At 36.3% G+C, this 26251-nt stretch overlaps 2 protein-coding genes across 5 annotated transcripts; one reads left to right on the plus strand and one right to left on the minus strand.

The window, feature by feature from the left end:
* The first annotated feature begins 830 nt into the window (after window positions 1–830).
* Window positions 831–16639, plus strand: LOC130799553 (autophagy-related protein 2). 4 transcript variants are annotated; one of them, XR_009039290.1, is made up of 15 exons: window positions 831–1139; window positions 1383–1641; window positions 1973–3027; window positions 3247–3395; window positions 4879–5054; window positions 5148–8318; window positions 8406–8518; window positions 9367–9568; window positions 10233–10346; window positions 10685–10792; window positions 10912–11044; window positions 14082–14284; window positions 15089–15285; window positions 15371–15546; window positions 16383–16639. XR_009039290.1 is itself a non-coding variant. In XM_057662678.1 (14 exons), the coding sequence occupies exons 2-14, from the start codon at window positions 1438–1440 to the stop codon at window positions 15441–15443; spliced, it is 5898 nt and encodes a 1965-aa protein (XP_057518661.1). In that variant the 5' UTR covers window positions 831–1088; window positions 1383–1437; the 3' UTR covers window positions 15444–16639. The 4 variants fall into 4 exon arrangements, 1 of the variants encoding a protein (XP_057518661.1); XR_009039289.1 differs by having other exon boundaries at window positions 831–1088; XM_057662678.1 differs by having other exon boundaries at window positions 831–1088; window positions 15371–16639.
* A 2503-nt stretch (window positions 16640–19142) lies between these two features.
* Window positions 19143–19868, minus strand: LOC130799255 (uncharacterized). Its single transcript, XM_057662360.1, has 2 exons — window positions 19749–19868; window positions 19143–19637 (listed from the first exon to the last, which is right to left on the minus strand). Exons 1-2 carry the CDS (start codon window positions 19866–19868, stop codon window positions 19143–19145), a joined length of 615 nt encoding a protein of 204 aa, XP_057518343.1.
* Between the last annotated feature and the right edge of the window lie 6383 nt (window positions 19869–26251).

Genomic DNA, 26251 nt, shown 5'->3' on the forward strand with positions numbered 1-26251 from the left:
TGGGGTAATAAAAAAACCAAATTTATAATTTGATTATGATTTAATGCAGAAAAGTTGATTTATGTAAGAAGATCAGATGCTGATGATGAAGAGATTGTTAAGATGACTATTTATTTACTAGTATGCTCTTGTAAAAGTTGTTGAGGCAATCATCAAATTGACGCATAACTTGTTGCAGATATTCAAGCCTCTCATTCAAAAATTTGATGAGGAGGATGAGCACTTTGGTATTGTGATTGTGGCATCACAAGGTCAACATAATAATATTGTGCTGCATCACCAACCCCAGTCCCCAAAAATAGCTTTTGAAGATTATTTTTTTGGTGCTTGAGATTCTATATTTTAATCGGCTTTATCATCATTATCATCATACCCAGTGTATCGTGCTCATAGAAAACTATGATCAAAGTCTGTGAAAGGAAGGAAGACGTCAACCCATACTCATAAAGGAGGATGGAGCCAAGATTCCCTCGGCTCTAGATAGATGGTTAAAAGAGAAGTTCCTGCACGAATTGATTGAGTTATTTTATGTTTATGCTTATGTTTATGTTTTCAATTTTTTTACGTAATTTTCTATCTTTACTAATTTAGTTGCATCAACCCATTTAGGACCGTTTCACAATAAAATCGTTTTAAATCAAAAAGTTCTTTTTTAAAAGGGTGATAAAATTATAAAAAATAAATTGATTAATACTCAATATATCATTTAAATGATTGACTCTTCAATCAAGTTCAAGCCCCTTACTTGATCGCTGTTTCTAACTATAAACAACTAGGGAGAGCTAATTTTATGTGACAGGAACTTTAATTATTAAAGTAAAATTAACCTAATCTAAAAAAGCCCAGTAAGGCTTTCGCCACTATGCAGGGGTTGTTCGTTCCTTTATCCTCTTATACATGTGAATTATTACTAAGTATATATACTATTATTATTATTACTCTATCAGATATTTGATGTTAAACTTAAAACGTTTATCTCATCAAGTCTACGCCGGGATTAATCAATCTTTCGCCGCCGTAATTCCTCCAAAACTCCTGCCGCCTCTATTCACGCCGTAGCCGCCTATCCCGAATCTTTTGGTTTAGAGGTGCCATGGAATCCAATTTTGATTTGCTGAAGTTACTGTTCAAACAAATTTGTGTGTTTTCTTATAATTCAATCCAATTCTCATCATTCTTTTTTTAATCTTTTTTTTTTTTGTAATTTGTTTATAGGTGGCTTGTTGTTAATATGGAATTGAGATTTTGATCAGAAAAACCCTAATTATAGATGCTTCCATAAAATTCAATTTTGATTTGCTTAAGTTTACTGTAAATTTGTGCAATTCTCTTAATTCAGTACAATTCTGACCGGTTTATATCTTTTTATGAATTATTAATAGGTGGCAAGTGATTACAATGTAACATAAGTTCTGATCAGAAAAATCCTAATAAAAGATGTTTCCATGGAATATTGCTAAGTCGGCAGAGGCAATTCTGTCTCGTTTCGCTGCCAAACGACTTTGTAAGTTTTTGTTGAAGAAGAAGCTCGGCCAATTCATTCATGGCGATATCGATCTTGATCAACTTGATGTTCAACTTTCTGCTGGTTTACTTCAGCTCACTAATCTCGCTCTTAATGTTGATTACCTTAATGAAAAAGTAAGTTTTTGATTATGGAAGCGTTTTACTTGGTTGTATACTTGTATGTAATTGACGGAATTCTTATGTTTATACTCTTATTTTGCATTAATTGGTTACTGTTACAAATGTTTTTATTTTATCTATGCAGCGTTCATGGCAATGTTGTGCTATTTATGAAAGTGGAATTTGTCTTAGTTATGTTTTTCATCAGTTTTGTACTTTCGTTGGCAGAACCTGTTCGTGACAATTAGATTTGTTTTAATTATGTAATATTTTATATGTACTGATGGCATGTTAAACCTTCTATATATGATGTGTTTTCTATAGTAAGTTTCTCACTTGCTTTCAGTTGCTGCAAGCGTCAATCTTTAGGATTAAAGAAGGATCAATCAACTCATTGGTGGCAAAAATGCCTTGGAATGGTGATGGTTGCGAAGTTGAGGTGGATGAGCTAGAGCTTGTGCTTTGTCTGTGTTGTGATGACAGTTCAAATGAGGTCGCTAGAACTCATGGTTCAAATGAAGATTATGGGGTCAATAATGACATGGGACAGGGTGAAGATGATATGGTCTATAAGTCCTTAGATGCTTCTGTCAATGTTCACGAAGGAGTTAAGACAGTTGCTAAAATGGTAAAGTGGTTGCTAACTAGTTTCCGTATCAAAATAAAAAATGTGATTGTTGCATTTGATGCCTGTGTAGAAGAAAACTCAAAAGATGGTTCCCATGATGCATTAGTATTGCGGGTTGCAGAAATTGAATGTGGAGCTTGTATTTCTGAGGATAGGAATACAACTGAGGGTGCAAATGCTGGGGATTTTCTGGGTATAAGTCACCTCACAAATTTTCTTGAATTTCAAGGAGTTACTATTGAACTCGTTCAGATGCGTAATGGTTACAATGAAATATATCCAGCTCCTCAGGCGGCTGCCCTTAGCTGCTTTCCATCTAATACTTCTAAACCTGTGTTGACTGGGCAAAGAGCTGGTTTTTGTGGTACTATGAAGCTGTCCATTCCTTGGAAGAATGGTTCTTTGGATACTCGCAAAGTGGATGCAGAACTTAATGTGGATACTGTAATTGCAAAATTGCATCCTAGTACTCTAAAGTGGATTTTAGCTACCTGGGAGTTGCTTGAGAGCTATGAAAAGAAGAGGGTTGATCAGGAAAATCACATTGCTGCAGACACAGTTATTGATGCTTCAACTTCTCAAAGGGGTTCATCTACGTCTACTTCATCTTCTTCTATGTTTCACAAGAGCCTTACACCAGAGTGGAGTTCAATTAGGGAAGAATTGGTTACAGATGTCCTTTTGAAAGAGTCACAATTCATATCTGATTGGGTGCCCTTTTCTACTGGAAGCTTTGAGAATGAGGGACTTGAAGAGGCGAATTTAGGAGCCAGGTGTGCTTATTTATTTATTTTTTTTAACCTTAGTGTTCTAGTTAAGCAAAAAATGTTATATTGATGAATCTTCACATATCTATGTTTTGCATATTGAGTACTTGATGACAACAATGCCAACACCTTAATCCCAAAAGATTAGGGTCGGCTTTGGGTCCTTGAATGACACTTTTTCTCTTGGTTTTATTCTAAATCAAGCTGTCCTTTTTCTGTTTGCAGTGTTGATCAATTTTTCGAATGTTTTGATGAGATGAGGAGTTCCCAGTTGATATTGGGTTGCAGTGGAATGTGGAACTGGACGTGCTCTGTTTTCAGTGCTGTAACTGCTGCGTCAAATCTTGCTTCTGGAGCTTTAAATGTTTCTACTGGTATGTTCACATTCATTTAACTTCTTTGCTTTTACATTATGTACATGTTGCACATTTCTTTTCATTCTCTTTCCTTCTTTAATCTCTCACCCATTTTGGATTGTCAAAGACACTTCCACTAGGCGGAACTTTCTTTTTTTTATTAAATTTTTTTTTTAATGTTGAATTCAGCCGCTTCCTTGAAGGTTTTAGATGAGAGTTATAATCTATTATTAACTTAAAGAAGGCCTTGGTGCTGTAGTGTAACCAATAGGAGCACATGTATCATTATTGTTTTTGGATAGTGTTAAAAATACTCCATATGTACCTATAAATTTGCACCTATTTCTATAAGTGTTTGTCTCACTTGCATTGCATAATTTAATTTTTTGACAATGGTCTCACCCCCTTTTGTTTTGATCTCATCGACAAACTTATTCTTGCCATTCATCTCATCTACGCATTTCTTCCATTCACTTATGTGTCTTGTTTTCCATTTACAAATTAATCTTACAACTAAAAATGGCCAAATGAGTGCAATTTCATGGGGAAAGAGGCAGTAGTTCCATAGTGTAAAAACAAGGCTGCATCGCATTAGTTGTGTTGTAAAGGTTCTCAAAATATACGAACCGATATTCCCTGCGTTGTAAAGGTGAAAAAAACTCGCGTTTTAGGCTGTATCAATGGATATCTTACGGTTTCGACTGATATTTAGGCGTTACTATAACCACATCATTCCAATTACCGAATTACCATCCCGTTACCATGATTGCAACCGTTACCGCATTTTTACACTATGAGAGTTCTTAAGGATCGATACTATATGTATGATTAGAGGCACAAAACCCTTTGAATAAATGAAATGGAGAAAAAAGATAGCATGTTTGTTCATGGTTTCAATATTTGAGATAGCCTCTTGAATTCCTGGTGTCATTAGCAGTTTTGCAATATTGATAATGAGTGCTTTTTCTTGTTCTGGTCTCATACTTTGTGTTGCTTATGATTCTGTATTTTTACTTGTTACACTTTCAGTTATGGAATTCGCAAATTACTTGCCATAGTTCCTTTTTGGATTAACTTTTTATCTATTTTCTTATCTTATCAACCCTCTTTTATCTCTCATCTACTTTTGTGTGGCTTGTCCCGTGTTACAATTAAAAGAATGGGAGGAAATTAATAATGAAGCCTTTTGCTGAATTAGAATAAGAATCTTGTGAACTACAAAATGAACATCATGTTTTTAATGAATGTCAAAAAATCGATTTTAAGGTCTTTAACACAAATGTGTTGCTTGCACACAGCGAAATTGGAATACTTTAGTTCTTAACTGGAGGATAATACTCAGTTTTTGATTGCAATTCATTACAATGTAATCACCTTCTCATTGCTTTTTCTGCTTGTGATTTGAAAATTTAATTTTTAGTATCTCAGTTTCGCATGTATCTTGTTAGCAAGTTAGTATGCATGATTCACTGCCGTAAGTTCCATTTTTTTCTCTGCACAGAGCAGCAGCATGTGGAAATGAATCTTAAGATAAATCTTGGTGGCCTTTCAACACTTTTATCCTTTTCTGATGATGTCCAATTGCCTCAGCACAAGCTAGCTGATGAACTAGTGGATATTGATTTTGATGTTCGTCATCTGGGTTTATATTGGCAAGACATAGTCATAGATGTCCAGGTAAATACTTGTGTTTGAAGTTGTATTCTCATTTGTTTTTGGTTTTGAATTTTTATTTGTCTCTAAACTCTCAGCATTTGGTAACAAAAATAGGTATATCCTGAAGAGTGGAAAATGGAGGCAAATGTCAAACATATTTTCTTGGATGATCTCTTCATGCAGAAGGGGGATTCAATAGATATCTGTTTGCTTGGTAACGAGAGGGACTTAAGTGATCAGACTCTTATGATTCGAGCCTTGCAAGATACAGTTGTTGGTGTTCTTCCTTCAAGTTGCAAGTTTGCTGCGCCATCAAGCATGGAAGTTATTGATATATCTAAGATCCAGAATACTCCATTTAATTTATCATGTAAACAAAACTCTGCCTGCAGCAGCAATGTAGTAAAAGCTTCCCTGTTTCAGACTTCTGGTGTAAGTCGATGCTTTTGTGCAGTGAGTTCAAGATCCTCTGGGGATAACTGTACTACGCGGTGTTCCTTTTCATTAATACTTCCACCTTTCATACTGTGGTTAAACTTTGATTTGGTGAATATGGCCTTGGAGTTTTCAAGGAAACTTGTGAACTCTTCCAGAAAGAACAAACCTGGGGGTGCCTCATCTGAACTCTTTGAAGACAAGCTTAAACCTTCTCATTCCACTGTACCATCAACGCCTGGGAAGGGATACTTGGGAGGAAACATATTTCTTCCTGATGCTAGAATTTTTCTATGTTTCCCCGTTAAGAATGGTGGAGGTTTTAGAAATTATCTCTCTTTTGATCAATTTATAGCTCTGGATTTCTCTTGCCCGACAAATATTGAGAATTTGAAGGAAGAATCTGGTTTTGTTCAAGAAGATACATCTCGGAAGAAATATTTTTCGTCACCTCCTCGTTCAGTGATTCTACGTGTTGTTAATCTTGATGTTTACCATATCACTGGAGCTGTAATTGATGATTCTGGTAGGTCCATTGAGTTGGATAGTCGGAGATTTGGTCCTAAAAAATTTCTGTCCCTTGGGGATGGAACTTCTTGGGTGGTTATGATCAATATGCTTTGGCATGAAGATGCTGTAACTGGTGCCAGGATTATGAAGATTGCAAAGAGTTTAGCAACATTGGATGAATCAGCAAGTGAAATGTCATCTGCCACCAGCGATTATGAGTTTGCCTCTGTATTAACCAGAGAAGATAAGGAGGATTTGTCTACTCACAAACGGAAGGAGCTGATAATGAGCTCCAAGTTCTGTCTACATATTTGTTTACCTGTCACGGTTATTACTCTCTGCAGGTCTCAGTATTTATGTTTGTTTGAACTTTTGAGTCAGGCCATGGATGCGTTAAGTAGTGTAGATGGTGACACAATTTATAAACATAGAGGAAGAAGCACTAGCGTAACCCAATCATCTGTCCTTCTGGAATGTGTTCTGGTGAAAATTCATATTGAATTGGATCAAGGAGATTCCTATAAAAGTTCATTGCAGAGAGAACTTCCTGGTTCTTGGAGCAATTTGAATCTGGAGATCCAGAATCTTCAGTTGCATTTTGTTTCTAATGTTGGTTCTGTTAGCGATTCTTGTTTTCTTAGGATATCCCATGATGAAGGGAAATTGTGGGGTTCTATTGCTTCAGTAGCAGATCAGGAATTCCTTCTGGTTTCTTGTTCCAATGGCTCAAATGGGCGAAGAGATGGAGAAGGTTCCACTGAGTTGTCCTGCAGTCATGCTGGCACTGTTTTTGTGCATGTAACTGACCAAGAGCATAGCCATAATTACATATTGATAGATCTGAAATGTTGGACTATTGTTGCACCTGGAGGCCGTTTAGATTGGCTAGATAAGATCCTTTCTTTCTTTAGCTTGTCATATCCTGAAAAAGGTCAAGTAGCTGATTGTAACACGCAGAAGAGGGATTCTGGGGTGCTTTCCTTTGCTGTAAAATTTACAGATAGTGCATTGAGTTATGAGCCTTATTTTTTGGGGCTGGAAGTCAGTGGGGAATGTCTGAATCCTAAGTCTCATATATCTGTTAGCCTTGATGATAAACAATGTGATCCATATATTGCTTGTCTTCTGGCTGCATCATCTCTGACAATTTCAAGTACCACAATAGCAGGTAGTCTAGACAATTATTATAGTATCAGATTACGAGATGTGGGTTTCCTTCTTCATGAATCGTCAAAGCAGGAAAAGTCCGTGGGTGAATACAGTGTTGATCATTTACGTGAGCTTGGCTATGTCAAAGTTGCTAGGGAAGCTCTGGTAGATGCAATCTTAAGAATCAACTGTGAAAATGACATTTACTGGGAATTGAATTGTTCAGAATCTCATGTTGTTCTCAGTACATGTCACGATACAACACTTGGTTTAATACGCTTGGCTTCTCAACTCCAGCAGGTTTTTGCTCCAGACATGGAGGAGTCACTTGTTCACTTGCAAAACAGATGGAACTTTCATAAACATGTGCAGGGAGAGGATGATGGTAAAGGAGTATTGGAAACCTGCAACAATTCTTCCTCAAGGACAATGCAGGTGCAACAACTTCATCCAGGTTCGAGGGTTGAATCTCGATTTTTCAGCTTGATGGATGAAATATCTGAAGATGCCTTTCTGTTCCATGGGAAAACCACGAGCTCATTTGATAGCTCTGAATCAAGTACAGTACGTGGAAGTGATAAAGGTCTACTTTATGAAGGGCATAGCTTCAACTATGTATGTGACAATTATGTAGAAGATTGCCAGTCATCAATTCTACAGCAACCTGAGATTATGGAAAGTTATTGTCTATCAGATTTAAGATCATTATCAGAACTAACAAGTAACAGCTTCTTTTCTGAAGGTGATTCTCCATCTAATTTGGAGAGCCAGGGTTATGTGGATGTTCAAAGAGGTAGAAGTGGATGGTATGGCAATACCTCCTTAAGTATTTTTGAAAATTATATTCAAGGTCGAACTACTCAATCAGACTCAGAACAGCTACAGGAAGACCAGCATAATTGTAAGGAAGAGAATCTTTGCCAAAGATACAAAGGACGTTTACTTCTAAATAAAGTTGACTTTAAATGGCGGATGTATGCTGGTTCCGACTGGTGTGACTTCCCAAGAACTACCCGGTATTCTAAACACCTATGTAGAAGGGATGAGACTCTTTGCCTAGAGCTTGCTCTATCTAATATGAATGTTCATTATGATATCTTTCCTGATGGTGACTTGTGTGTATCTAAACTTTGTCTTTCTGTCCAAGATCTTCACCTTTATGACAGAAGTATAAGTGCTCCTTGGTGGCAGGTATGCCCTTTTGATTTCTTATCAGGTTTCTGTTGTGCTGTTCTGTGAAGTGGCATAATTAGTGACTAAGTTTTTCTCTTTTACAAGGTGCTTGGATATTATTCATCTAAGGAACGCCCTAGACAAACTTCTTCAAAGGCATTGAAGCTTGAGTTGGAAGCTGTGAGACCAGATCCCATGACTCCTCTTGAGGAGTATCGGTATGATATGGAACTTGTCTGTGCTATTACTTGTCACTTTCCATCTAATGACACTGTTTTGTTCCCACCCCTGCCCCTAGACCCCACCTTTTTATCTGATCTGTGTGGAGAAAATGATTATTTATGGAGTTAGTGAACTATTATTGTATGGTGTGCTTACTTCTCAAATTCATAAGGGAAAGGATTCATTTGATAGGGAAGTATCCCTTTTGACTGTTCAATTTTCTTAGTCTTGTATCAGAACATATGACATCTTGAAGGTCTTTTGAAGTGTGAATATCTAACCCAATCCATAATAACTCCTGTTCAAGGTTATCCACACGAATGAAAGATTTTTATTTATTAAATGAAGCCATCTTAGCAGCATCAGGCTATCTAATGTGGAGGAACTGGCCATTGCAAAGAGACAAGCTACTATATGTATCTATTTTTCATGGAGAAACTGTTTGGAAGTATTATTGCAATTGCCACAGTACACAATTTGCCATTCTCAATTAATTGTTGCTGGAATTCATGATTAAATTCAGCATCTTTGATTTAATTGATATATTGCAATGCTCTTACTTTTCAACTTTTGTTGTTTGGTTTATACATTTTCTCCTCACATTATTTGTATGACATGACTGGTAAAGTTTGGAAGGCCAAGATGTATTCAAATAGTTCTCTTGTTTCTATACTGGTACTGTCTATTAATATTGATTTTTCGCAAATTAATTATCTACCTGTTATCAGAAGACTTTTTTTTTCTCTAAATACTAGTTGATAATCTAAAATGTCTATATTGTTGGATTTCACAAATCCTTTTTTCTTTGGACTACGAGAACTCTGAACAATATCTGTGTATGCAGGTTACGTCTAGCTGCTCTCCCTATATTGTTGCATCTTCATCAGAGCCAGCTTGATTTTCTGATTTCCTTCTTTGGGGGCAAGTATCCAACAGATGAGCCTTCTCAGGACGATGACAAAGATTCTAGTTCAACAGATGTAACCTTAGCTAAAGAGAGTAAGTTGAAAGGTCTTGCTGATGAGGCATTGCTCCCCTTTTTTCAGGCAAGTATTAGTCTATGTATTTTTGTTGTTATCCAAGATTTTGATTTCTTAACTGAACTAGTTTGATTTACACTTCCAGACGAGCTGTAACAACCCCAGTATCATTTTATGTAGATGACTGTATTATATTATACTTTAAAAAGTGGAACATCTAAGTGTGTTAAACTTGCTCAGTGCTAACTGGTCAGTTGAGAGGACTTCAGGGATTTTGTGAAGATTAGTGGTGAAATTAGCTGGTTTGTGAGCATTGGCAAAGTTAGGGAGTGGTAAGAGAGTTCTTCAGTTTGTCGTTAATTGAACTTGTAGCGTACTTTTTTCTTTTTGGTTTTCCCTTCGAGCAACGCAACATGGTTAATTGTAAAGGGTTGGAGAGAATAACTGGTTTAGTGTTCTATGGTTTAGTATGCAACAGTTTTCAGTTAACTTAATATTAAAATATGTGCAATTTCCTCAGTAGAGGAATTTAACTGATTTATGAGAACTTCTTGCACATCTTACAAACTTTTCTATTGGGGGTTCTAGATTATTGTTTTAGTCCTTTGTTCTACAGAAAAATGAAAATCAAATTGTTTTTAATTTGAACATTATGTGGTTGTGCTATTTCTTTTAGTGTGAATTTCCTATACTCAATGTTTAATCTGGTGAAATAAATGTATTCTTGCAGAAGATTGATATCTGGCCTATTATTCTTCGAGTTGACTATCGTCCTAGCCGTGTTGACCTTGCGGCATTAAGTGGAGGGAAGTACGTGGAGCTTGTTAACCTTGTCCCTTGGAAGGTGATTTTTAGTATGTGGACTGTGTTACTTTTGTTTTTGGTAAATGTGGTTTTCTGGATATGGTGATGTGATGATTTGATTTTGTTGAACATCTTAAAATTTGTTGATTAGATTTTAATTTAGATTGAAGAAAGAAATGAAATTAGAGAAGAAATTGTAGCGCAGTTGAGAAGAAAGTTTTGGTTTCTTTCATTTGGATTTGTACTTATTTACTGAAATTTTGAATCATTCAATGAACTGATTCACCCATTGTGGCTATGTAATGAACATATGATTGTTTAATGATAAAAAATTACTGTTGAGAGTAAAGAGGAAATTTTTATGAATTTTCCATGCAGGGAGTTGTGCTGCATCTTAAGCATGTTGAAGCTGCAGGAATTTATGGATGGGCCAATGTATGTGAAACAATAGCTGGTGAATGGCTGGAAGATATTTCTCAACATCAGGTAGCTTGGTTTTCGTTGGTTTCAATCACAAAGAATTGCATTGTGATTCTGGCGTTTGGTATCCTTTTGACATTGTGCATATTGAATGTAAATTGATGTCTATTTATACAAAAATGTAGGTCCATAAGCTATTGCAAGGTCTTCCTGCTATTCGATCGCTTGTTACTGTGGGCTCAAGTGCTGCAAAGTTGGTCTCTTTGCCGGTGAAGAATTACAAGAAGGATAATAGATTAGTGAAGGGTTTACAAAGAGGTAGTTTGCTTTTAAGCTTTCTTGTCTATCTCCTATCAAGTTGATTGGTTATCTGCTTTGAATTGGTCAGAGACCTTTGTTATCTAACTCTATGCTTTTCTTAAGGTTCTTTTTATTTTTTCCCTCTTCAGTTTTGTTTTCTTTGATCCTTTATATTTTTCAAATGAATATGGTTCATCAATGATTGACACATGGATAAGATTACTGGTTCCATGAAACAGCATTTAATGTTTCCTATGGTCGATTTATTTGTTTTGAAATAGACTCACTAAGAATGAGTTAGGACATTTTGTATCCCTTGTGTTTGCTTGTTGATATGTTTTTTTCTGGGGGATAGACCTTCGATGGAATCTAAGATACATCATGTATAATTCATTTTTATCCTTTTGTAATCTGCTCATCAAGAAAATGACTGCTCCTATCTTGCCAGTGTCTTTAGGACTAGGAAGACAACAACAATAACAATAATGTCAGAGCATTAATCGTAAAAGATTGAGGTCGTCCACATGAATTCTTGTTCTTTATCGCTACACTTGGGACTAGCCAAATCGCCACCAAATTTTCTAGCCCCTGTCTTCCTTGTATTCTCTCCTTGTCACTTCAGTTATCTTTTCCTTGACCCACATCACTTCTCTTTTTTCTTGCAATTAATACCAGCATTGCCACCTCCCTTTCTCCTTTAGTCCTCTCTTGTTTTCCATCTCTGCAACAACTACTGTTGATCTTCTAGTTGTATTAAACGGTGATCAAGACCACACAAGAATAAGATTAAGTCACCTAACCCACCACTATGATTAAGGGGATCAATCAGACAATTTTCATGCCGCAATCTAGGCCAATCTTTTTGTATGGGGTTGTTTGATTGTACTTGGATATAAGAATAACAGTACGAGACAAACACTCAGGGATTAGGGTTTCAACACACCCAATACATGTCATGACTAAATCACAAAGCTTTCAAGGAAATTAAGGATAAAAGGGATATTTTAGGGATCATTGGATTGATATTTTAGACTCTCTTTCAAGAGCCCTAGAATTAACCAAGCCAATACTCCTCACCAAACACACCATCAGCAAACGTGAGTTCAAATTGGTGTTAGGGAAGCAAGAGTTCTACTTTGATTCATCTTTCAATTTACTAAGCAGCATAAAAAATCACGCATTCAAATTTGTCCTGCCAATGCAAGCATAAAGCAAGCTTATAACCACAATCAAATTCAATAGTCAATAAATGTAAGTGAGTTTCCCACATGGGTAATGTCATCCTTGTTCAATCTTTCAATTGTCAACCAAGAATCAATTAATTTAACACTCTTAGTGGCCAACAAGTAGCACATAATAATCAACCCATGTAATTCGCCAAAATCATTCTTCACAAATTCCATCTTCAATTTCCTATCATCATGAACATGGTTGGGATGAGTTTCAACCATCCCCTAGTGAATAAACTACTCACAAGCCATAAAATCAATGACAACATACATGGAAGATCAATCATATTCAAAGAGTTCAAGTAATTAACCAAAAATGCTATAAATATCTAACTTAAATCGAAAACTACAGGGAGAATAGGAGTTACTGAAATTATACATGGAGTTGACTTGGTTGAAATTGAAACTACAAGAACAATGGACTAGAGATCTTCAAGAAGGGTGGTTGTCAATCACCCACCAAGTCTTTCCCAAATCTCTACCCTACTAAAGTGATTTGAAGTGATTCTACAACCTAAGAAACTATGAAAAATGTTTTTCAGAAAACTTGCCTCCTTCAAAACCAGAAAATAGGGCTTTTTAAGCCGAAAATGAGCACTCCATCCACTTGCACAAGCCTTGATTGCAAGGGAAATCCACAAGCAACCTTTTAAACAGAAGTGGACAGTGCCAAATGTGGGGAAGAGCAGCTATACATGGTCTAGAACACGGCACAAGTGGTCAATAGAAATAATACAAACAAATTGCAAATGAAAAAACACGGCACAAGTGGTCAATAGGAATAATACAAACAAATTGCAAATGAAAAAAAAAATGGGCTGCAGCAAAGAACCAGTTGACCGGTCGACCGTACTCGACTGGTTCACAATTTCAGATTTTTTTGCTTTTCTAAAGTTTTTAACATGTTGGAATTCGGATTTTTGCAAGGATACACGGTCGACCATGAGTCAACTTGTCCATTCTTTAAGGACTTTTGCGACTTTTTTTTCCAACTTTTGCTCTGAGGTCTTGGGTCTTGGTCTTTGGTCATTTATGTGCTCCAAAGTTTTGGTAAAGTGTGTGAATACCTCAAAATGCTAAGAAAGACACAAATACTATACCAAAAGTGTGAATCCGCAAAAATAATGAATAAAATGACGGAACCAAATTAAAATAGCTTAAGTATAGTATCAAAATGGGTCAAAAACGGAGGCTATAATGTACGAAAAACATGTGTATCAGGAAGAGCTATTTATTTTTTCCCATATTGAATACTGGAGAGGCTGAATCAAAAGAGTCGGTGGTGGTGTTGAGGTCTTCCATCTTGTGGCAACATTGAATGAGAAGTGAGATTTGTGTCAAGGGTTTCAGAACTCACCAGTTGCTGGAACCTTTCTCTTTGGCAGACTATTGCCATGTTAATTGGAGCATTACACATTGAGGAGAAAAATGAGTGTGAATAAGACGAGAAAAAAAATCTAGGAAATTGAGGGAGGAATACAAAAGAGAACAAAGTTGGGGGATGGGTGATCACGTTTCCCAGAATGAAAATTTATACTGGTTGAGTTTTGATCCTTGTTGTGTTAAATCCTTAAATGTGTACCTGAATGTGAACCAATTGGAGCCTGGATTTGTATTGTAAGTGTAAATATAAATACAAAGGCATTATTTTTTCACCAAATATTTCCATTATGAATGAACTGCGAACTTTTCCTCTAAAGTATACATGTCATCTGATCTTTGAGGGAAAGGGAGGATGGGCTCCGTTTCATCTCTCACATGGTACTTATCCACATTAGCTATTTCCCCTTTGCTAAACAAAGTTTATCTCGCTTGGTAATTTTCAGGGACCGTTGCGTTTCTCAGAAGTATCTCAGTTGAAGCTCTTGGACTTGGTGTGCATCTGGCAGCAGGAACTCAGGAGATTCTGCTCCATGCTGAATGCATTCTCGCACGCATGCAGCCATCTTTACCTCATCCTATCAGAAGAAATCGCCAGACGAAGCTTGGACCTAGTCAGCCAGAAGATGCTCAGCATGGACTTCGACAGGTTAACATTTGTATGCCATGTTTTTTTTAACTCAATTAAATGAAGTTCTGCTTATTTTAATTCTGTCAAACTGTCATATAATTCCTAATATGGTAATTCGAATTAAAATTTGATTTCATTTGAGCGATACTTTGTTTTGCATTAGAAAATCTGTAAACCTTGTGAAGGATCATTTTTGGTAGTTAATATTTGTTGTCTTGCTTTTATCTAGGTGATCTTGTTTAAAATTGTTGAGCACTTCTCAGTTTTTATGTTTGTTTATGTTTATTGGAGCGATAATATATACCATTTTATCACTGTGATGGTAATGAACTCAACTAAGATGGGCTATTCTAATGGTCTTATCACTAACAAGGGTAAGGTTGCGTACATTCGATCCCCCAAGCCCCCACCCTTGGTGGGAGCCACTTAATGGCATTGGGTTATGGAATGTTGTATAATTATTGAAAGTTGCAGGTTTTTTTTGATGCTTCTTTTTGAGTTCCTTTTTTAAATTCTTGGGTTATACATAATGAAACCTGTTTTTTGATATATACTTTGAGACAACTGAATTCTGTGCCATTTATCTTTGTCAATCTTATGATTTGATGATATACTCTTCATGTGCTATGTTTGATGTATACACACAACCTACACAAACAATGCAGCTTCACAACTGCCAAAGCGCTCTTTGACATGTAATTGTCTCATACTCTTGGTTGCAGCTGTCAGGTTTATTAAGTATGTTCGGGAGAGTTAGATAGGCTAGTGTGTTAATTGATCAATAGTTTGTTGTAATATGGTATCAGTTTGTGATTTTAACAGGCTTATGAGAGTCTTAGTGATGGCTTAGGAAAGACTGCCTCTGCGTTGATTCATGCGCCCATGAAAACATATCAGCATGGTGGGGGTGCAGGTTCTGCTCTTATGGATGCCGTTAGGGGAGCTCCTGTTGCAGCCATAGCTCCGGCTTCTGCTGCTGCACAAGCTCTACACCGTGCTCTTGTTGGTGTTAGAAATAGGTACTTTCAATTCTAGTTTCCTCGACTCATCCAAGTTAATTATTGACACATCTCAAGTACTCATCCATGTTTGATGTATTAGCAGCCTTGATCCTGAACGCAAGGAAGAATCCCTAAACAAGTACTTGGGGCCATCTCGCTCCTTGGAGAAACGTTGAACTTACTGGTGTTATATCATGTGATTATTCTTTGCTACCTGAGAATCCATGTAGTGAATCTCACGGACGGAATTAGCAATGACTTCTCTGCATACTTGCTCATGTGAGTTAATTTAAGCTATTATTTCTGAATATATTTCTTCTTCGATCCATGTGCCGGTTCATTGGGTCAGGCCCCCATTTGAGCCCTTATCCAGCCCATTTTATGAAGAGCTTTGTAAGGGCCGGGCCAAAAATGGACCGGACCAAAGATGGGCTCTTCTATAATTAAAATGGAACGGGCTATTAAAGGTTCTCGGTAACTGGCCTTTGTAAATAGTATACTTAATGGTAATTTAAATATTATAAATGACAATGTCATTGAGGTGATTAAAATATTTTTTGGTAACAAAAATGGGCCGGATTGGGTCGGACTGGGCTTTTAGAGCTCGATCTATTTAAAGCCCATATCCAATCCGGCTCATATTTACTTAAGTCTGGTCCGACCATTATCTGGCCCATTGAACAACCCTGTGCGCCATCACAAATTGTTGTGAGAGACAATCTCTCCGAGAGACGCATTAAATATATGGGCTAAATACCCAATCAATACAAATTAAAGTAAAAATAAGAACGTGGACTTCTTGTTTTGAGATCATCTCTTTGAGAGACAGTCTCTCTCACGAGTAGTTAGTGCGCCATACATATTCGAATTTTGACCGTTTGCAATAAACTTTGTGTTCAGCTTGTTGTCTTTTTTTATAATCAGAATTATATTGATATTTGATTTGAGGTTACCACTGCTCGATGTATTTTTGATCCGTCTCATATACTTATCCATGCTTGATGTATTTTGTGCATGCCAATCTTAGCTGGGCTACTGAAACCTGAAATTTTCTGCACTATGGATGCTCTACTGTTTCAGTACCAAAATTCTAAATCTGAGATACTTTTGTGCAGGCGTAGGCTCTGTGTTAGGATCATATAATTTCTCCATTGGTTTTGGAATAGCTAAAGGTAGTCCTTGTATGAACTGTAAATATTCATTTGTTGGTGATTGAATTATCAGAGCACGAAAGAGCATTTTCAATTCCTTATTCTTTAGAAACGGCATTCTTCAAACTAGAATGTGGTTTCCATTTAATGTACATAGTTTGCTCCATGTAAATTAAGGTGTACAGTATTTTGTTTATATGCATCTCCAGGTTTGATTGGAATTGTGTTTCAAATATATCTTTTAATCTTTTTAGATAGTTTGTTGTGAGTAACAACTAATAAAGCTTTTATTTTGACTTTTTTTCTCGCTTTTAACTTTGTATACTAGTTTTACTTTTGTTCGTCGCTACTAACAATAAACTAATTTCAAATTAGAGAGTTTAAGCAGAAGGTACTTAATTTTTAATTCTTTTTAAATAAAGGACACTCTAGTATCCCGCACAAGGCAGGGTTCGGATGGGGGGTCTTTTTTCCTAAAAGATGTGGACTGTTCAACATGCAGATGCTCTATCTATTAAGCCACAAGCGGTTTTAGTTTTCATTATTTTCAAATGAACATATTTTTTCAAAAGTTTTCTATGTTGTCCCTTTAAATGATTTTATAGGGCGTTTAAATTGACATTGGATATGGAAGGTTTAAAAGGATTATGATTTGATGATTTTGCGAGGAAAAGTTGAAACATAGTGAGTACAAATCAATAGGATTAGATTTGTTATCGTCAATCCTAGTGAGCTACAGAAGTAAAAAGATACCATGGATTATGTCCAAAGAACAAAACATGGAAGAAAGAGAAGTATGAAACGGTAAATTAAATAGTAGTATGCAAGATGTGTAAATATTGATGATTTCATATATTGAATAAAAGAGTGATACCTAAGAAAAGCGTTCATTTCATTCTTTGTTCGTACGTTTTAAAGTACTTTGACATTAAACTTTGGTATTTATTTTGTCTCATTATGTTCATTATATAAGGGATTTCTTAACTATTTCAAAATCTTTGCCATACTTAAAACATGTTAAGAAATACTCTCCCTATCCCTCTTAATTGCTCCAATTTTATTTTGAATAAAAATTTTCATTATTTTCTTTAAATCTCATTCATATATTTTTTTCTTACTTTAAATATCAGTCGTACAATTTAAATTTTTGTCTTATTAACTCAACTCATAAAAAAAAAATTACAAATTCTTGTATGAGATTGCACCAAGATGGGGTCCCGTATACTCCCAGACTTGCACACAATCAGCCTTCTCAATGTTAGTAATGTTGAATGACTCACAATCACACAATGTGATCACTAATCAACCCAAGAAACTAACTCTTGGTTCTCAGGCCAGCCCTCAGTTTTCCCTTAATGGCTTCACTCACCACTTGAGATGATTCCACGCTCTTCCCTCCGAGTTTCACTCAAGCAATATGAAGTGCTATACCCTAGATTGTTCCACAATCTAGAAAATCAGAAAGTGTTCCACTTTCTTGCAATGGTTGATGAACAATCAAACGAACACACAAGGAGACAGAAAAGAAAGGATTTCAACACTTAGAAAATTTTGTGAAAATGAGAAATCTGAATATCAAATGAAATTTGTCCTCCCTCCCTATGTACAATGAGAAGCATCCTATATATAGGTTTCTAGGCTCATAACGGCTAGTTTCTAACTACCTTCAATATTACATCACGTGCCATACATCACATGCTTAAAACAAAAACTAGAAACTAAAGCTATGCACAAGTATTTTGATCAGTTGACTGGGCCTCCTTGTGCTAGGTCCTCAGTGGGCTGTGTACACTATCAACATGGTCCTTGGGCCTTGGTGGCTTGGTCCATGTATAGAGGTGATGTTCCCTTGGTTGCTCAGGTCCTGGTTCATCTAATTATGGCTCTAGTGATGTTGCAAGGTAGGTTGGCAGAGAGATGGTTCTTTATTTGTTGCGGTTTTCTTATCTGCTACGTTTCTTTCCCTAATCTGTTGCGGTTCTTTAGTGTTTTGAGAATTTGCTGCCGCTGTTGAGTTCATTTCACCTGTTGGCTCTCCTGGTTCATTTGTTTGGTATTTTTCTTGGTTTTGGACTTGGTCATGGAATGTCTTTAACACTGAACTATACACACATGGTTCAACTCCTCCTTCTTAGGGAAGAATTGCCCTCAATTCTTGATCCTCTTGATAAAGTTGAAAATCTCCTATGTTTAAGGTGCTGGAGATGTTGTACTTTGCTGAGAGGTCAATTTTGTATGCATTGTCTCCATATTTAGCAATGATATGGAAGGGGCCAACTACTCTAGGCATTAGTTTGTTCATCCTGAGCTGTGGAAACCTTTCCTTCCTCAAATAAACCCAGACCAAGTCTCCAACCTCTAGGGGCTTCCTGATGTGATTCTTCCTGTCTGCCTTTAGCTTGTATTTCTCATTGGCTTTGTTGATGTTGTCCTCGATTACTTTGTACAGTTTCATCAAGTCTCTTGTTTGCTCCACTGCATCTTTTTGTTTCCTGTAAACCCAAAGAGTATGACCAACCACTCATACAACCCATACGTGGTCTTGAAGGTTGCCTTCCACACATCCCCTTCCTTCATCCTGATTTGGTGATAACCACTCCTCAAATCTACCTTGCTAAACCAATGGGCTCTTGAAAATTCATTAAGCATATCATTTATCCTTGGGATGGGGAATCTATACTTGATGGTGATGTTATTGACATTCCTGCTATCTATACACATCTTTCAGGTTCTATCCTTTTTAGGCACTAAGAGTGTGGGTACAACACAAGGGCTAAGGCTCCCCCTCACATACCCTCTTTGCAACAACTCTTCAACCTGTCTTTGAAGCTCTTTAGTCTCTGTGGGATTGGTCTTGTAGGCTGGTTTATTTGGCAAAGCTACTCCAGGATCAAGGTCTATTTGGTGCTCTATCCCTCTAATAGGTGGTAAACCCTTGGGAAGATCCTCAGGGAACACATCCTGATATTGGTGCAACAATAGTTGAACCTCAGGGGGTATGGCTGCTGCTTGGGTTACTTCCTTAGTGAATAAAGCATAGATAACCTCCTTATTCTTAAGCTCCTTCTCACCAACCTTCCTACTCATCAGGTGAACTGGCTTCCTAATAGGGGGTAGTATGGCTTTGTAAGGTGGCAAGGGAATCAGGTCTTTCAGCTTACCCTCATGTCTAATGGTGTAGGTGTTTGTGAATCCATCATGTAAGCTCTTCCTATCATACTGCTAAGGTCTCCCCAATAGCACATGACAAGCACTCATCTCTAACACATCACATAGGACTTTATCTTTGTATGACCCTATGACAAACCCTACAAGGCATTGCTTGTTCACTGATCCACTAGCCTTACTATCTAACCACTTAAGCTTGTATGGGTGTGGGTGAGGTTTAGTTTTCAGATTCAACTCACTAACCAGGTCTAAACTCACATAATTGGACTCACTCCCCCCCATCAATGATCAGGTCACACACCTTTTCTTTCACCCAGCACTTGGTTTGGAATATGTTCTCTCTTTGGCTGGTCTCTTTTTCCTCAATTGTGGTATGTAGGCTTCTTCTGATTATCAAATATATATTGCTCATCCTCAGGTAAAACCCTCTCTCTTTCCTCTTCAGAATCACTATCCTCTGTGTTATGCTCATACCTCACTAACCTCCCTGATCCAGTCACCTTATAAGACCCTTCAGGTTCATCACTGGGTACTGAAGGCCAACTCTCTTCCTCTCCCCCATTTTTAGCTACAAACATGACCTTAGGTTTAGTATCCTCCCTGATGTGCATCCACTCTTGTGCAGTAAAGGCCCTATTATTAGGATAAGCATCCCTATAATGCCCATGTGCATGGCATTTAAAGCACACTATTTTCTTCAGAGGCACTTCTACCTTGCCTGAGGTTCTAGGGGTCTGACTATCCCTCTTAGGTAGGCAAGGTGGACTATTATTGTTCTTGGGTGGAAAGCTTCTAGGTGTCCTATTGTAGTTGTTGTTGGTCACCTTTTTTTTGGTGAGAGTCTGCTCAATATTAGTAGCCATGTTACATGCCAGCTGTAGGTCAAGGTTAGGCACTAACATGAGTTTCTTCCTGATCTCTTCCCTCAATCTAGCCATGAACTTAGCTACCTTCATATCATCTGTCTTATTGATCTCACATAGGACAGACAACTTCTCCCACTCTTGTATGTACCCACTAGCACGCTTGCTCCCTTGGTTCAAGGTGCTCCACTATATATACAGTTGGTGTTTGTAATTGTTAGGCATATACTTCCTTCTTAAATGTTTCTTCAGCTTATCCCAAGTATCAATTCTAGCCCAATCTTCCCTTCTCCTTTGCTTTTGAATACCCTCCAGCCACACAGCTGCTAACTTGGTTAATTTGATTTGGCTAACTTGTATTGCCTCTCAGGTGTGGTGTTTTGGTACTCAAAATACCTATCCAGGCTAGCTTCCCATTCAATGTAGGTCTTAGGTTTGTTGGATTGGCCATCAAAGTCTTGGATATCTATCCTGACTGTTCTATCCTCTTGGTCATCAGGTTGGCAATGGGTGGTCTTTCTCAGTTCCCTAATCCAACTTGGGCCAGAACTTGGGTATCCTGTGTAAAGTCTCTTCTAAGGCATCTATTCTAGCATCCATGGTTCTAAGTCTCTACAGCTAAAACCAGCACACAAATGTTAAACACAACAATCACAAAGATTAAGATGTTGATGTTTCTGACAACAAGCAATGAAAACACAGAACAATATTGAATGATACCAAGATTTTTGAGTTTTACTTCAAGATTTGTTGTATGAATGAAATGTAATCATGCACAATGAAGCAGAATTGTAATTATTGAAAATACCAAACAATCACAACAATCAAGACTTGAAACAAGAAAGCTGAAATTGCACTGTGTTTTCAGATATTTGATTCTACGATGTTAATGGTGATTACTTCTAATGAATATGATGCAATGAGATACAATTTAAATGTGGAAAACAACAGAACAATCAATAAAAATCAAATAGCCACAGAAACTTAAACAGAAGAAAACAAACTTCAAAAAACGATTTTTCAGTTTCTTTATCGCATCATCTATTTCAATCAGAGATTGAATTATACTCTAAAAACTATTGAATTGATTAAATATATACTACTTGTATTTAGATAAACAATTGCATGTAATCTAAATAAATAGATTGGAACGATTTTACCAGATTTATGTGTAGGTTGAAATTCTTAGTCTTCTCTGATTTCCTGTACAGAATGTTTTAGAACGTTTGACAAAGGTGTCTTGTGCCCTCTCGTTACTTACGCTTTGATACCAATTTGCACCAAGATGGGGTACTCCCAGTCTTGCATACAATCAGCCTTCTCAATGGTAGTAATGTTGAATGACTCACAATTACACAATGTGATCACTAATCAACCCAAGAAACCAATTCTTGGTTCTCAGGCCAACCCTTAGTTTTCCCTTAATGGCTTCACTCACCACTTGGGATGACTCCACACTCTTCCCTCAAAGTTTCACTCAAGGAATATGAAGTGCTACACCCTAGATTGTTCCACAATCTAGAAAATAAGAAAGTGTTCCACATTTTCTTGCAATGGTTGATGAACAATCAAACGAACACACAAGGAGACAGAAAAGGAAGGATTTTAACACTTAGAAAATTTTGTAAAAATGAGAAATTTGAATATCAAATGAAATCTGTCCTCCCTCCTTATGTACAATGAGGAGCATCCTATATATAGGTTTCTAGGCTCAAAACGACTAGTTTCTAACTACCTTCAATATTACATCACGTGCCATACATCACATGCTTAAAACAAAAACTAGAAACTAAAGCTATGCACAGGTATTCTGATCAGCTGACTGGACCTCCTTGTGCTAGGTCCTTGAGCCTTGGTGGCTTGGTCCATGTACAGAGGTGATGTTCCCTTGGTTGCTCAGGTCCTGGTTCATCTGATTATGGCTCTGATGATGTTGCAAGGTAGGCTGGCAGGCAGATGGTTCTTTATTTGTTGCAGTTTTCCTATCTGCTGCGGTTCTTTCCTTTATCTGTTGCGATTCTTTAATGTTTTGAGAATTTGCTACTGCTGTTGAGTTCATTTTGCCTGTTGGCTCTCTTGGTTCATCTGTTTGGTCTTTTTCTTGGTTTTGAACTTGGTCATGGAATGTCTTTAACTCTGAACTATGCACACATGGTTCAGAGACAGTCTAAAAAATAATTTTGTGTATTAGATTAAATATTACATTTCGAATAAGACATACGAGTACTTTGTTTAAATGCAATTAAAATACATAATTTCTAGTTAGCAAAGCTGATCCATAGTCAGTTACCATCTTTTAACGGTATAATTATAAATGTTCTTTATGAAGATATGCGTGCATATCTGTTATGTGCTTCTTAAAGCCGGCAACAGAACGACCTTGATGACTTGTTTATTGGAATGTGTAATAGACTATTAGTTGTTTTTAGAGCTGTTCAAATGTGATTCGACCTGAAAGTTCGAAACGAAATCGAAAGCTATCCGACCCAAAAATGTGTTTCTTTTTGAGGTTTATCGAACCGACATCTCCCGAACTGATTGACAACCGAAAATGGGAATACCGAACCCGAACTGTGATCGATTTTTATAATTGACACATAATTGTTAACCGAGATTACTCGAACCTAACAGTGACCGAACCGAGTCATACCCGACCCGAATAATGCTCAACATCGAACTTGATTCGGCTACAACTGATTTAATCCGAACTAATTTTTAATCGAACAACTGTAAACCTGAGCCAATTTTTGATATAGAAATATGATCGACTAATATTCAATCATCTTATTAGTTAATCTAATAAAGTGATAAATATTTTCATAAATTAAATACATGGTTTCATATATTTAGAGGTAATAATCAATGGTCAATGTTTATTAAACTTTTTTTAATCAAATTAGATGAAAAATGATAGAACTTTATATTTTAAGTTACAGTCAAACAAGTAAAAGTAACAAAGTAATAATTACTAATTGATTTGCATTTTAACTATTTTCCCTTAAGTAAAGAGAATCTTGTCATCAATTAAAAAATTAATAGCAACTTAATCTGATATTAACTCGATCAACAATAATTAGTAACTTGTAGTCGAATTTTATTTGAAAAAATACCATAACCCGATCTGTAACCAAAATTGTACACCGATGACAACCCGAGACCGATTGACACTCGACTCGAACTTCAACCGACGCCGAACCAATGCAAACCCTATAGCTCGAATAATTGATCTTCAACCAAACTGTGACTAACCGACCCGATCCCAGTGCGACTCGCCACAACAACTATCCGAAAAATAACCGATTCGAAATCCAACGGAATTGAATAACACCAGTCCGAAACTGACCTGATCAACCGAATGAACAGCTCTGGTTGTTTTCAACAAAAAAAAAAAAAAAAAAAAAAAACTTTTGTTGGTATGATACTCTGTACCTGTAATAATTCATGTTGATTTTCAGATGTAAGTTTTGGCCCACTTCTCATATGAACCTTTTGATCATTTAACTCATTACAAAATTTTCTATAAGCTCTTATGAATTTGCTCAAAATAGTGATAATTCTTATTTGATCAGGCATTAGGGTATGTATTATAAGTATTCCGAGGCCTGATTTTTTGTTTATAAATTTATAAATTTAGTTTCACTAAACTAAACTAAAAACTAAATACAATTACCTACAATAATCCAATCTATTCATGATTTTCCTATAATTTAAATTCATACTACCTCCTATTCATCTAAAATGAGACATTTTCTTATTGGGTTAATTCACTGAAAATGTCTCATTTCTATTTTTGTCATTCTTTTTTATCATTTTGCCCTTACTACAACAATACAATAACACAAAAATATCAATGCCCTTTGTGGAAAAAGAGAGTTTTCCTCTCACTTTTAAGTGGTCTCCCACCCCTCCTTGGTTTTAGTGCAAAATCCAAATATTCCATTTTAGATGAATAAAAGGTAGTATTATATATGGTGGATTAGAATTAAATATTAGCCTTGAGAAAGTTTAAGTTAGTTCTAATATTGTATCTAAGGATTTAATCATGTATATCAACTTAGTCAATATTATGAGAAAATCTTACTAATGTTTAGAATTTGAGTGAATTAAGTGTGTTAATTGTTGATTGACATATATATTTTTAAACCATTATGGTGGTAGATATAATTTTTCCGTCAAACAAAACTATATGATTCTTAACATGCACTACATTTTCTATCTCTCTGTCGTGTGTTGTATGCCGTGTGGTATTAGTTCTCGTACAAATCTACAGCCTCTATAATGGTGTTTCTGAGAAGCACTTAATTGATCTTTGTGCTTTTAATAGTTTCATAGCCTATATGGTCGTGTTAGTGAGAAATACTTGATGGATTACCTATGTAGGTGTGATGGTTAGGATGCCTTCTATGAAAAATTGGGTTAGTTGTTTTTCTAGAGCATTTATGAGACTGAGGTATGAAAAAGTATATGGCCTAAACGCGCTAGTTAGAACTTAATGAGTTTTTGCACACAATTAAGGTACAAATTGTTGAGGAGGTATATATATATAGTCCTAAGGTTACAAGTAAGATTATTAGGATCAAAATCCTATTTAGAATCAATGAGGAGGTATAAATCGGTAGAAGTGGCTTGTAGGATCGTATGATCCTACAAATATGCGTTAATATGCTATTGGATAATAATTATCAATTATATATGTTCTTTTTAAAGTTTATATTTGTGATTAAAATTTACTTCATATTTTATGTTTTGAAACTAATTACCTTTAATGAAAATTGTTTTTTAATTGCGAATTAATATACAAATGATATTATCTTTTTAACTGATATTTATAAGTAGGTCAAATCTAGAGCATAAGAAAACATTTTAATAATTGATACCACCCTTGTATGATCGGATCGTTGAGTTTTTGGATTATAAGACCGTCTTATGATCCTACTACCTAATTTTTTTAACTAATCTAACATTAAAATCCTACCTATAATTAGAATTAGGCACTTGAATTTAGATCGTAGAATTGTGAAATTATAGATTATTATTGAGATTCTAATAATCATGGTTACATGGAGTATGTAATTGCATAATTTTTAACCGATAAATATAAAATAACTTGAATAATGAACAATATCAAAAATACTTGTGTAGCAAGTATTTCAAATCGTAGGTAGTATATATAATGACGTCAAACATTATATTTAATTATCTCTGTGATAATTCATACTTGTTTTTTGTTTTTCTTGTTTGATTTACAAGATCTGAAAGTACCCCAACTAATGATGATGATGGTGATGATGATGATGATGATGATCTTATGCGTTGAGAATTTGTCCGTCGGATTCGTTTTGAGAAGCACAAGTTCAGTTTGATCTTGCTTTGCGCACTTTCTTGGAGAAGATAGTTATGGCCTCTGGACCAGATTTTGGAGATTGGCAGTGGAGGCTAGCCAACCTCCCCATCAAGATGGGTGGCCTTGGCATTTACTCGACAAGTGATGCTATTAACTAAGCATTCCTAGTTTCTCGTCTTCAAATCGGCTCGCTCCAAGTTAAGATTTTGGCTAACAGTGATCTTTCTTCGCTGGGTTTGGCTTTCGTACTGGCTCTTGCTCTCTTTCGTGATCTCTGTGGCACCAACACTTTTACTCTTACTGATGAACCCGCTGCCGCACATATGATGAAAAAGCTGGCAGAGGCTTATTTTAGTGTTGTTAAGAAAAGCCTTGTGTTAGCTACATGCTCACCCCAAAACAAGTTGCCATTTTTAGTTCCACTGAAACTCATTCTCAAGATTTTCTGCTAACGATCC

The sequence above is a fragment of the Amaranthus tricolor genome, chromosome 14 (genome assembly GCF_026212465.1).
Source record: "Amaranthus tricolor cultivar Red isolate AtriRed21 chromosome 14, ASM2621246v1, whole genome shotgun sequence".
Classification (NCBI taxonomy): Eukaryota; Viridiplantae; Streptophyta; class Magnoliopsida; order Caryophyllales; family Amaranthaceae; genus Amaranthus; species Amaranthus tricolor.